Here is a 12,256-nt window from a genome sequence, read left to right on the forward strand (position 1 = left end):
TGAAGGGGATGCGACGCATTCTGCCCACAGTTGTGTACTTCCCCACATCTGAGCAAGAGGTTAGCCACATGAAAACTAAGTGGTATAAAATCGCACAAATGCCCAATGTCCTCGGGGCAATAGACTGTACGCACGTCAATTTTATTCCACCAGTGGAGGAGGAACACATCTACCGTAACAGGAAGATGGGCCATTCGATGAACATTCAAATGGTCGCTGGGCCTGATCTGCAGATCATGAGCCTAGTGGCAGGGTTCCCAGGATCCTGTCACGACAGCCACATTCTGCGGAACTCTGGCCTATATACCAAGTTTGAGGATGGCAATCTCCCTGAAGGATGGCTGCTTGGTAAGTTATTCATGTGGTGTTCTCCGATTGTGCTAAACAATGTTGCTAACAACCTGATATGTTTCTAGGTGATTCTGGTTATCCCTGCTTACCGTGGCTGATGACGCCAATGCTGCGTGAGGACACGGCAGCGCAAACCACATATAACAGGGCCCACAAGAAGACCAGAGCAGTGGTGGAACGGGCTTTTGGACTACTAAAAATACGGTTCCGGTGCCTTGATAAGTCCGGTGGCTATTTACAATACAGACCTCCCAAGGTAGTTGACATTGTAGGAGCCTGTGTGGTGCTGCACAATCTGGCAATTAAGCACAGGGTTCAGGACTACATTGCTGAGGAAGAGGGCATGGTGGAGAACATCCATGCCTTGCAGTATGATGGACCAGCCAATGACCAGGGAAATTCTGTAAGAGCACAACTGATCAATCGGTTCTTTGCTTATTAAGTATCTTTTTTTTGTATAAAAACGGCCCCAAAAATTAATTCTTATGCCTTGTTTATCCCTGAGCAAAGTATCCGATCACATTGGCCAATGGTGATCCACTTCTAAACATGTACATGTGTCAGTTAAAGATAAATAACAGTGTTAATGCTCTGCACATCAGAATTACAGCCCACCTTCCAAACGTTTATGTGCTGCAGCAGTGTTTTTTTTTTTTGTTTTTTCAAAAATAAGCAACTGCAGTTGAAAAAAAAAAGTGTAATGTCTGTTTAACAACTTCCTAGTGTTTAATCTTGGTCAGCAATTTAGGAACAATGTGGATGTCAGATGTGTGGACAGAGTTACTGCCCACACTATTTGCACGTTACCATTTGTAATTTGAAGTATGACCAGGGGTGCACCGGGCCATGCTGCTGCCTGAGTTGGGGATTAGAAAGACCAGACCATTACAGGATTTAATATGGACCTCACAGAGATACTTTAATGTTTTAAGGCATAACTACCCCAAGTTGAGGTTCACAACATTGTGAAATGGCATTTTGTGCGCAAACAATTACTTGAAAAAAATGCATGTTTTAAACACAAAACAGAGACATGCATGAATCATAACACAAACAATTAAACAAGACGTCCAAGACACCAAAAGCACAGTATGCAGCAGCAGTTAACATAATTATCTTTAGAAAAAAGTAGGGGTAACCAGTTCCAAGCTGCACTTACTGCTGGCCAGAACGGCTTGCTTGATCGGCCAAAAAAAGGCCAATCAAACTGTTCAAGGTTCCAAAATGCTCGTTCAATTGGGTTAGCTGCAGGTTCGTAGCGATCTGTTGTTGCCGGATACCGTTAAGCTGCCGCTGCAACATTTTGCGGTGCTGCTGTTGCATCCTGTAGAAACGACAGCTCGACTGCATTTGCAAACTAGGTGGGGGGCCAGCACTACGGTCAGCTCGGTTTCTGCCAACCGCACCCCTACGTGTGTTACTTACAGGGGTGGATGTGGTGGGTGCAGCAATAGGTTCTTCATTCAGACGCTGCACCTCACATTGGTCCCCATCTATGAACTCCACGGGCAGAATAATTTCCCGTTCGTCCTGCTGGGACGACAGTTCTGGTGGAATGTCCAACTCTGAAGGCGTGTTACTGTCCTGTACATGTTCCTGCACCGGACCTATGCAAAAAAAACGACAACGGTTAAAAAGAATGCTGTCATCCAGCACCAGCAGCATACAGGGCAGTAGAGGCAGCGTCTGTGGCAGTGCCCCAACTTTCTCGCCCTGCCGCCATGGCTGCAAGCACAGAGACCACTTTCCCGCCGCCAGAGTATGCGCTGGGCGGCGCCTCTGCCAGTGGGTTCCTCTAACGTAATACAATGACATCTGAGTAGAGGGACAGCCTAGGAGGTATTCCCCCACCCAGGCCCTCCCTCTAGTCTGTCGTGCGCATGGTACGCCACGGGAAAACACTTGTGATGTTGCCAAGCGGCGTAGACTCGCTCACCAGGTAAGTGGTGCATTGTCTGCTGTGCTTGCATCTGCTGCGGACTTGAGAATATTTGCAAGTGCCTCTACTGCAGGGGCAGGTTATGGGTGTCAAGGTTGCGCCCATGTGGAACGAACAGTCCACTGTGTGAAAGGAGAGCTAAAGTGGCCAAGCGCCATGGTAAAAAAGCCATACTCTGGCCGAGTAGCAGCCTGTCTTACATCATCAGAAATGTATCATGTTCCTGCATATGGATAACTGCAATGGCATAATTGATTAAAAGGATGATCAGTGGGGCACAGCATACCTGCAACTGCAACATCAGGACCATCGGTGTCTATGGTGTGCGGAAGACCAATCAAGGTCGCCGGATTTATTAGGCCCTCAATGAGCTTCTCTGCGTCGGTCAAAAGCAACCGCCGAGGGCAACCTCCACCAGTGCCGGTGCTGTAATGCAAAGGTAAGAATATAGAACAGCATGTACGCTCGCATTTAGAACGTGGAGCAGCCAGCACCAGTTATGACAGTTGGTGACAGATATATCTGCACGTGTGTGTGTGTGCCATGGTCGCAGGCAGGGCTGCCATTAGGAATTATGGGGCCCATGACAGCCTCTAAGCCTGGGCTTCCCCCCCCGGAAAAAAAATTGGACACCTTCCTTTTCCTTGCCACTGGCATCTGCAAGGCACGGTGCACCCCTGCAGCCAGCATTTTTAGTGCAACAACTGTGGTAGCGTAAAAATTTAGAAAAATGAATAACCAAACAGCAGGAAGGAATAACCATGATCATTGCAGCGGAAGATCCACCCAAAAATCCAAAATAAAAAACCCACCCCTGCCGCAGGGTATCCCCTTTTGGGATGCCCCACGGCCCTAAGCCCCCGGGGCCTATGCTCCAAGTGCAGCATCCCCTGGTGACGTCACCTCACAGGAGTCTATGGACGTTCTGCGTCCATATACTCCTGCACAATGACCCCTTAAGGGGATGCCCCGCAGCTGGGGGAGGGGAACCGAGTATTTGGTTTGTTGGCCGGAACATCCGCATTAAGCAACTGAAGTGAACTTTGCTCACCTGTACTTCCGTAGATCTGAGACCTTTTTACGGACCTGTGTTTTTAGATCTTGGTATCTCTTTTTACATTTCGCAACACTCCTTCTTTGCCTCCCAACGGAATTTACGGCATCGACAACATCACCCCAGAGGTTTGCTTTCACGGACATTTCAGTCCGGTTTGACAGCCTTCCCATTAATTTATCGAAATGCTCCGTAATTTTTTGTGCCAAAACAAGATTCTCGATCTGAGAAAAACGGGTGTATTTTTGAATAGAACCACTTCGCTCTTCAGCTGAACGAACCTCCATGCTTTCCTCTGGGGAATTGGAACCTAGCTCCTCAGACTGATGGCTTGCAGGTGATGAGTGGCTCAAAGGAGTGGAAGCGCAGGATTCTGGCCTCATGACAGGTCTGTCAGTATGCAGTGTTTGATCTCCAGCAGCCTGCACTTCACCACTGGCCTGACTAGAGGAATGCTGTACCCTGCTGGTGCTTGCCCTGCTTGTGGAGGGCCTAGGACTGTGGCTCCGTGAGCTTGAGTTGCTAGGCAAACTGACATGTGACTCCTGTCTCCTGCTACTTCCACTGTGTCTTATATGCCTGGAGATACTACGGCGGCGTGAACTGCCGTGCCCATGCTGAGTCTGTCTCCCTGCAGCATGTGAGCGCTCTCTGTGTGTATTATGTCTGTGGGAAGACATGCCAAAAGGTGACTGATTGCTGCAGCTAATACACAGGCAACAGCTGCGGGCAGGAGCACTATAAACCTAACCTCACTCCCCTATCTCTCTCCTATCACTCCTACCTATCTCTATCTCTATCTCCTACCTATCTCTCTCTCTCTCCTATCAAACCAGATGTGTGATGCGCATGCACAAGTGTAAAGCTGTTCCCGCAGGGGCGCACTTCCTGTCCACACACGAGACTCCAGCAGCTTCCTGCACAGAAAAATACGCAAGTTTGTGACGTAAATCCGCATCGGAACTCGCAAACTCGCATGAAAAGCACCGATTTCCGCAAGCGAGTTTCAAAATCTCGCAACGACTTCCGCAACCATTCGAACAAGGGAATTAAACTCGCAAGCTTCTAAGAATCACGCGAGCAAGCGAGAACAGCTCGCATGCGAGATGAAACTCGCATGCGGAAAAAAAAGAAACGAACTTTATAGAATCGAGCCCTAAGAGTCTTTTTTTGCCAGCAAATTTTCTGAGAGATAGGTTTAGGGAGTCGTGAGTTGGGACTAGTTGTAATATCAGCCCTTTTCAGGGTAGGTTACAGCAGTTCATAGCACTGTTTGCCAGGCAGGTCTGAGCCAGTGCTGTGCAAGTGTTAGTCACAGCATTTGGTGTAATCTAGCTCAGCCAATCCTTTTGGGCTAGTAGCATTGTCTGATAGTCATCTGAGTAGCCCGCCTGTGAAGCTAGCTACACCGCCTGTGTATCTCAATTTTTACGGCATCTAACCCAGTAAATCGTTTTGGGGTTTTGGGCTTAGTAGCAGTGTCTGCACTTCAGCAGAGTAGCCCTCCTGTGAAACTAACTACACCGCCTGGGTATCTCTATTTTCACTGCATCTAATCCAGTTGATAGTTTTGGGCCTAGTAGCATTGTCTGCACGTCAGCAGAGTAGCCCGCCTGTGAAGCTAGCTACACCGCCTGTGTATCTCAATTTTTACGGCATCTAACCCAGTAAATCATTTTGGGCTTAGTAGCAGTGTCTGCACGTCAGCAGAGTAGCCCGCCTGTGAAACAAACTATACCGCCTGTGTATCTCTATTTTCACTGCATCTAATCCAGTTGATAGTTTTGGGCCTAGTACCACAGTTTGGCCACTCAGTTCTGCTCGGTTTTGATCCATCCATTGTTGTGCCAACAACTTCAGATACAGAGTTGCCAATTAACCACTAAAATGAGTGGCAAAAGGCCTGCTGCTGGTGGAAAGGGGAATAGGCGTGTTGGAAAGGGAAAAAAAGGTTGTGTACGTGGGGTAGGTGGTAAAGCAACAGTAACATCTGCAGAAGAAAGACAATCTTCCAGCCAAAGTAAGATGTCTACTTCTTTTCGTGGACAATCTGATATGATCCCTTTCTTACGACCATCGCTACAAGCATCGCCAAAAATTCCAGATGAGGCACAAAAACAGCAGGTGCTTGAACGGATATCAAGTGCTCGTTCAAGTGGGCTCTCCTCCATGTCAACTTCAACATCACAACTACTCCAGTCCTCAGAGTTGTCACCCCAAACGCACTTGCTTCCTCACAGCTCCCAAGTCTCCAGCTGCCCGTCTGAGCATGGGGTAGCACACATGGTTGAGTCTGTAGAGCTGTTTACGCATACTATAGCCTTGGAATCAGAGGTCTGCTCCAGAGCTTCTGTGAATCCAGACGAGGAAATGATCTGCACTGATGCCCAGAATCTTTGTGAGTCGGATCCAGGCCCAGATGAAGAAGGTTCTGAGTATAATGTAGATCCTCGTTCCCAAACTGTAACTCCAGTTGGTGGAGACAATAAGGAAGATGATGATGAGACTGAGATACCTGATTGGAACGAAAACTTGACTTTTCGGTCGGGGCAGGAAGAGGTTGGCTCTGAGGACGATGGGTGTGAGAACACACAGGATGATGATGATGACGAGGTTGTAGACCCCACTTACTGTCAACCCCCAGTCCGCCAGTCCATGAGGTCAGCAGAGGAGGTGGAGGAGGATGCTAGTGACGAGTCTGACGACGAGGTAACGGTGCGCCTTTCTGGACAGAGAAGGAGTACTGGAAGCACGTCAACAACTGCATCCTCAACCCCAATTGTGCCTCAGATCAGAAGTCGTGGTGGCTCTTCAGGTCGCACGGGCTCTCAGCCTTGCATAGCCTGGGCATTTTTTGACATCGCAAAGGATGACCCAACTCATGTTGTCTGTAAGATTTGTCAACAAAATCTCAGTAGAGGCCAAAAAATCACTAGCTTGAGTACTTCATGCATGAACCGTCACATGGATATGAGGCATAAGTTGCCGTGGGAAGCTCACTGTGCTACAATGCGGCCTAGTGGGCCGGGTCAACCACCGTCTGCCCCATCAAGTGCATCCGTGTCCTCTTCATCCTCTGTGACTGTGGGGACAGCAGTCCCACATGGTTTTGGAAGCAGACCTTCCACCGCTTTACCCGCAACAGCCAGTGTGATTGGCAGGTCGTCAGGACATTTGCAAGTGGAAATACCTGCTGGTGTTGAGCGCCCTCTGACATCGACACCACATTTTGATCAAGGCAACATAACATCTCCGCCTGCACCTTCCTCACAGACCAGCAGTTTGCCGGGGACACCCTACTCAACTCCGTCTAAGCACGGCAGCCAGCCCTCAGATGTGGACAAGTAAAAGACCATTTCCTCCTAGCCATGACAAAGCTAAGAGGTTGAATTTCTCCATCTGCAAGCTGTTGGCTACAGAAATGCTGCCTTTCCGCCTGGTGGACACAGAGGATTTTCGAGACCTTATGTCCGTCACAGTGCCCCAGTACCAGATGCCCAGTCGCCACTACTTCTCAAAGAAAGCTGTGCCTGCGCTACACCAGCATGTTGCACACAACATCACCGCTTCCTTGAGAAACTCTGTGTGTGACAGGGTACATTTCACCACAGACACTTGGACGAGTAGACCTGGACAGGGGCGTTACATGTCGGTGACTGGGTAACTACGGCGACATCAGGAGAAGGGGCTGCTGTCCAAGTCTTGCCGTCCCCACGAGTTGCTCGTTGATCCTCTGAATCTAGAAGTTCCTCCACTGCTTCTGCCTCCTCAACCTCCTCTCGGTCCTGCACCCATAGCCTGTCTGGTAATGCCATGTAACTGCGCAGAAGGAATCCTGCACACCTCCTCACTATGCTGTCACCAGGGCTCAAGGGCATCAGGCAGTGTTTACATTGAAATGTCTGGGAAATGTGAGTCACACAGCTGAGGAGTTGTGGTCAGCTCTGGAGACCGAGTTCTATCAATGGTTGTCTCCACTCAACCTGCAGCCAGGGAAGGCCGTGTGCGACAATGCTGCAAACCTGGGTGCGGCCCTTCGCCGGGGCAATGTCACACACGTGCCTTGTATGGCTCACTTTTTGAACCTGGTTGTCCAGCAATTTTTATCCCACTATCTATATGGGCTTCTGCAGAGGGCACGGTCGCTGTGTGCTCACTTCCGCCGTTTGCATCCCGCAGCTCGACGACTTGCATCTCTACAGAAATCGTTGGGCCTGCCAGTTCACCGGCTGAAATGCGATGTGCCCACATGGTGGAATTCAACTCTGCAAATGTTGCAGCGACTGTGGCAGCACCGACGAGCCCTGGTGCAATACGTTATGACGTATAGCCTGGGCCAACGAGATCAAGAGGTGGGGCAAATCACGCTGCAGGAGTGGTCTCAGATCAGGGATCTATGCACCCTTCTGCACAGTTTTGAAATAGCAACGAAGATGTTTAGTGCTGACGATGCCATTATCAGCATGACCATTCCGGTGATTTACATGCTGGAGCACACCTTACACAGTGTTCGGAGTCAGGTGGTGGAACAAGAGGAGGAGGAGGAACAGGAGTCGTCGTATGCGGAGGGGATCATATCTCCAAGGTCAAGAAGGTTGGCAGCACCAAGGCGGCTGGCATTGGAGGCTGGGGGAAAGGGATTACCGAGGGCGCATGGTAGCAGCCAAACCGTTGAGGAAGGTGCAGGAGGCAAGGAAGAAGTGGAGGACGAACTGGCGCTGGGCATGGAAGACTCATCAGATGAGGGAGACCTTGATCAAATTTCTGTTGTGCGAGGTGGGGGGAGAGGGTAGACGATGGAAGCATGATTCTCACCTCGCCACCACCAAGACAACAAAGACTTGGTCCTCCTGGATGCGCAAGACACATGAGTGCCTTCTTGCTGCACTACCTGCAACATCACCCTCGGATTGTCAGAATCCGAAGTAATGCCGACTACTGGGTTGCCACACTCTTAGATCCCCGGTACAAAAGCAAATTTGGCGAAATAATTCCTGCCATAGAAAGGGATTCACGCATGCAGGAGTATCGGCAGAGACTGTTACAGAATCTAACATCTCTTTTTCCACAAAACACCAGTGGTGCACGTAGTCAATCTGAGTTTTAACGGACTATCGAGTCATCACTCTAACCGTAACAGTAACATCGTATCTGGTGGTAACAGCAATTTTTTCCAATCGTTTCAAGATTTTTTTTAGACCATCCTTTGCAAGGCCACAGGAGACAAGAACTCTAACGCACAGCCAATGCCTAGAGAGGATGGTACAAGAGTGTCTCCAAGTTAACATCGATGCCATGACTGTGGAACTGGACCCTTGCTCATTTTGGGCTTCCAATCTTGAAAAATGGCCTGAGCTCGCCACTCACGCCTTGGAGATCTTGTCGTGCCCCGCAGCCAGCGTTCTCTCTGAACGTGTGTTCAGCGCTGCTGGTGGTGTGCTGACAGATAAGCGCACGCGGCTGTCCAGTGACAATGTAGACAGACTAACGTTCATCAAGATGAACAAATCCTGGATCCGCAAGGACTTTTCTACCCCTGTGTCATCTTGGGGAGACTAAAAGCTTGATGATTTTTGAAAATCACCTCACCAACTGTTTTAAAAAAACTCTGGCGAAATTGATGCCACTTAAGTGGTGTCTGTGGCTGAATTTTTGGAAAAAATGGAGACTCTCTGATTTAGTCTCCTTGCTGAGTTTTACATGACGTTGCCATCGTCAATTCCAGGTGGGTGGGGTCGTCTGCAGAGTTGTTTACTCATACTATGGCCTGGGATTCAGAGGTCTGCTCCAAAGCTTCAGTGTCTGCTAGTCAGCAGAGTAGCCCAGCCACCCACCGCCTGTTTACCTAAGTACTATTTTTAACAGCATCTGGCCCAGGAAATCCTTTGGGGCCTAGTAGAATTTGGTGCTACTCAGCAGCGTACCCCACCCATGAAGCAAGGTACACCGCCTGTTTACCTAACTACTATTTTGTAACGGCATCTAGCCCAGGAAATCCTTTTGGGCCTAGTAGAATTTAGTGCTACTCAGCAGCGTACCCCACCCATGAAGCAAGCTACATCGCCTGTTGATCTAATTACTAATTTTTAACTGATCTAGCCCAGGAAATCATTTTGTACCTAATAGCATTTTGTGCTACTCAGCAGAGTACCCCACCTATGAAGCAAGCTACACCCCCTGTTTACCTAACTACTATTTTTTAATGGCATTTGGCCAAGGAAATCCTTTTGGGCCTAGTAGCAATTTCTGCTACTCAGCAGAGTACCCCACCCATGAAGCAAGCTACACCGCCTTCTTTCTTTCTCAATCTAACCCCTCGGCTCTGGAGTGTCCACTCTCCCTCCAGCTCTCTCCTTCTCACAGGTGGACTACCGCATGTTTTCACACTGTGGTGAATCTTTGGGGCCCAGGCATTAGAAGTCGTTGAGGTAATGGATAATATGTGCCGCCTTAAAAACGTCCATGACGACACATTCGAGGAAGCAACTGAACGCCTCAAATAGTGAGCAGGATATGGAGCACCCCTTGGGCAAACAGCGATCTATGTAGTATGCTCCTTCACAGAAGCAGCCCAATGGGAGGACACTATTCGGAGGCACAGGTAGTAACCGGAACGCCCCCTCAATGTCTGTTTTGGCCATTAGGGTGCCCCTTCCCAACTTCTTGACCCACCTGATTGCCTCGTCAAAGGAGGTTCCACGTCGATGTTGTCGTTTACTGACCTGCCCCTTGGATATGACAAATGGTGGATTAGTCTGAATGTATTGAGTTCACTTTTTGGCACAACTCCCAACGGGGGTACCACTACGTCTTCTAAGGAAAGTGTTCTGTATGGACCCGCCGCCATTCTACCTAAAGATATTATTTATTTTTATTTTTTTTTGTCAAGACGTCTGGGTGTTGGTACAGTGAGTTTAGATTTTTACTCCAGCCTTTCTTAACTTTAGAAGGGCATGACATGCCTATATCTGTGTCTCCTCCTCCTTTTACTCCTCCACCTCTTTTCTTTTCGCATGACTATATGTAGTTTTGACTTTTCCATGTGTTTGTTGTGTCTTCCAGGGCCGGACTGGCCATTTGGCAATTCTGGCAAATGCCAGAAGGGCCTGTCTGGTCATGGGCTGCCTTGTCTGCTGCATTGTTAACAGAATCGGTGTTCTCAAGACACCCATACTGTTAAGAGTTGTGACTGAGTACAAAGTTGCTGACTCTGTCACTTACCCCAGCAGGCCACAGATATCATTAGAAATATTGGTCTTGTATAAAATCTTCCTTTCCTCCATCCAGGGTAATATTAGTAATATATCCCCTCTGGTTCATGGGGATGGGGACAACATGGGCCTGTGTGATTTTAAATGCCAGGGCTGAATTTCAGCCCCAGTCCGTACCTGGTGTCTTCTGAGCAGTTTGTCAGCTTTTGGACACCTTTTAAAGTGTTTTCTATGTGTTTTCCATGTGTTTATATGTGTTTGTGTTTGCCTGCCATTGGTTTCAATGGGGTTCGACGGTGTTCGACGAACAGTTCGGCGAACATCTCCCTATTCGACGAACCGAACACTAGGGAGGTGGCTCATCTCTACTTAACTCTATTAGAGAACACACAAACACACAGCCAAGCCTATGTATGGGGGAAATGGTAGAGGTAATGGTCAGCCATTCGATCGTTTAGCCATCAGCTATCTAATGTGTATGGAGGCCTTTAGTGTGTACATATATGTGGAAAGCACAGAGAGACTTATCCAAAGCGACTTGCAGCTGTAATTGCCACAAAAGGAGGCTCTGCAAAGTACTGACTTTAGGGGAGTGAATAGTTATGCACACTGAAGTTTTCATTTATTTTTCCTAATTGTTGTTTGCTTCACAAAAAAAAAGAAAATTAACATTTTCAAAATTGTAGGAATGTTCTTAACATGAGCTGATGCAAACCTTCACAAAAACCTGTGAAATTTCCGTTTGGGGGTAACAAAACACGAAAAAATTCTAAGGGGGTGAATAGTTTTGCAAGCTGCTATGTATGTAGGTTTAGCCAGATGATCTAATCAGAACCTGTAGAGCTAGGATGTAACCCTAGCCTACCTGGCTTTGCAAGCACCTTTTCCTGGGTAAAAGTGTAGCAAAAGCTGTAGCAAAGTTATTACTGTTGTTTTCTATTGATGTAAGGCTGGGTTCACATTGCGTTATGGCAGTACGTTAGACAGACTGTGTTACACAGCGGCATAACGTCTGTTAACACTGCCATTAATCCCTATTATCAGGCGCATCGCCAATGCATGCCATAATCGGCATGAGCTAGCGATGTGCCGTCATTCAGTGACGGAGCCTCGGACGCGGGCTGCAGCTTCTGAGGCTCCGTCACGGCTAGCACAGATTAATTCTCTGCGCTAGCGGTATAGCATAACGCGATGACGTGTATGCTGTAGCGTTAACGCAGCCCGTCAATGCTACGCGTTGAACGGGCTGCTTTAACGCAATGTGAACCTGGCCTTAGTGGAAATACTTATAGCTTGGTACTAAAGTAATCAAAATGCCTGACCCCTCACCGAGTTTGTTTTCCAGTCTACATTAAAAGGGTACTCTGTTGTAAAGCTACAAGTCTGCAGTCTCTCTATGTGACTGCAGACTAGTGAATTTTCACATTGTTCTGTGCAGTGTAAGGATTCTAATGTGTGCAGGGGGGCGGAAGACGTGACTGAAAGTATGGGATATGCATACTCCCGGCCAAATTCTGATTAGATGGGCGCGACCTACCTCAATGCAAGTGTATTGAGCAAGGCTGCAAACAGTCTAGTTGGAATGTGGTCGGGACTATGCATCAGAGATTCCTCACAGCTCATAGTTGACTTTCGACCGGACACCACCTTTAACGTATCCACCTCTCAGTTGATTGGATGATGTCCTTTTGCTTTGAAAGT

At 48.3% G+C, this 12,256-nt stretch overlaps 2 protein-coding genes across 3 annotated transcripts in view; one reads left to right on the forward strand and one right to left on the reverse strand.

Moving 5' to 3' along the window:
- Window positions 1-12,256, forward strand: part of MBP (myelin basic protein) — a 213,137-nt gene that overhangs the window by 9,840 nt on the left and 191,041 nt on the right. The gene's annotated exons all lie outside the window — the stretch shown is intronic.
- LOC143782536 (uncharacterized) lies at window positions 1,180-4,175 on the reverse strand. The gene is made up of 3 exons (XM_077270067.1): window positions 3,342-4,175; window positions 2,577-2,716; window positions 1,180-1,958 (listed from the first exon to the last, which is right to left on the reverse strand). Exons 1-3 carry the CDS (start codon window positions 4,022-4,024, stop codon window positions 1,507-1,509), a joined length of 1,275 nt encoding a protein of 424 aa, XP_077126182.1. The 5' UTR covers window positions 4,025-4,175; the 3' UTR covers window positions 1,180-1,506.

The sequence above is a fragment of the Ranitomeya variabilis genome, chromosome 6 (assembly GCF_051348905.1).
Source record: "Ranitomeya variabilis isolate aRanVar5 chromosome 6, aRanVar5.hap1, whole genome shotgun sequence".
Classification (NCBI taxonomy): Eukaryota; Metazoa; Chordata; class Amphibia; order Anura; family Dendrobatidae; genus Ranitomeya; species Ranitomeya variabilis.

Bases quoted from the DNA above. Each gene is read 5' to 3' on its own strand.
- LOC143782536 (XM_077270067.1), bottom strand. From the start codon at position 4,024: ATGTCTTCCCACAGACATAATACACACAGAGAGCGCTCACATGCTGCA. The intron at 2,717-3,341 runs GTGAGCAAAGTT...TTTGCATTACAG, and splicing joins TCAGATCTACGGAAGTACAG to CACCGGCACTGGTGGAGGTT. The intron at 1,959-2,576 runs GTATGCTGTGCC...TTTTTTGCATAG, and splicing joins TCCTGATGTTGCAGTTGCAG to GTCCGGTGCAGGAACATGTA.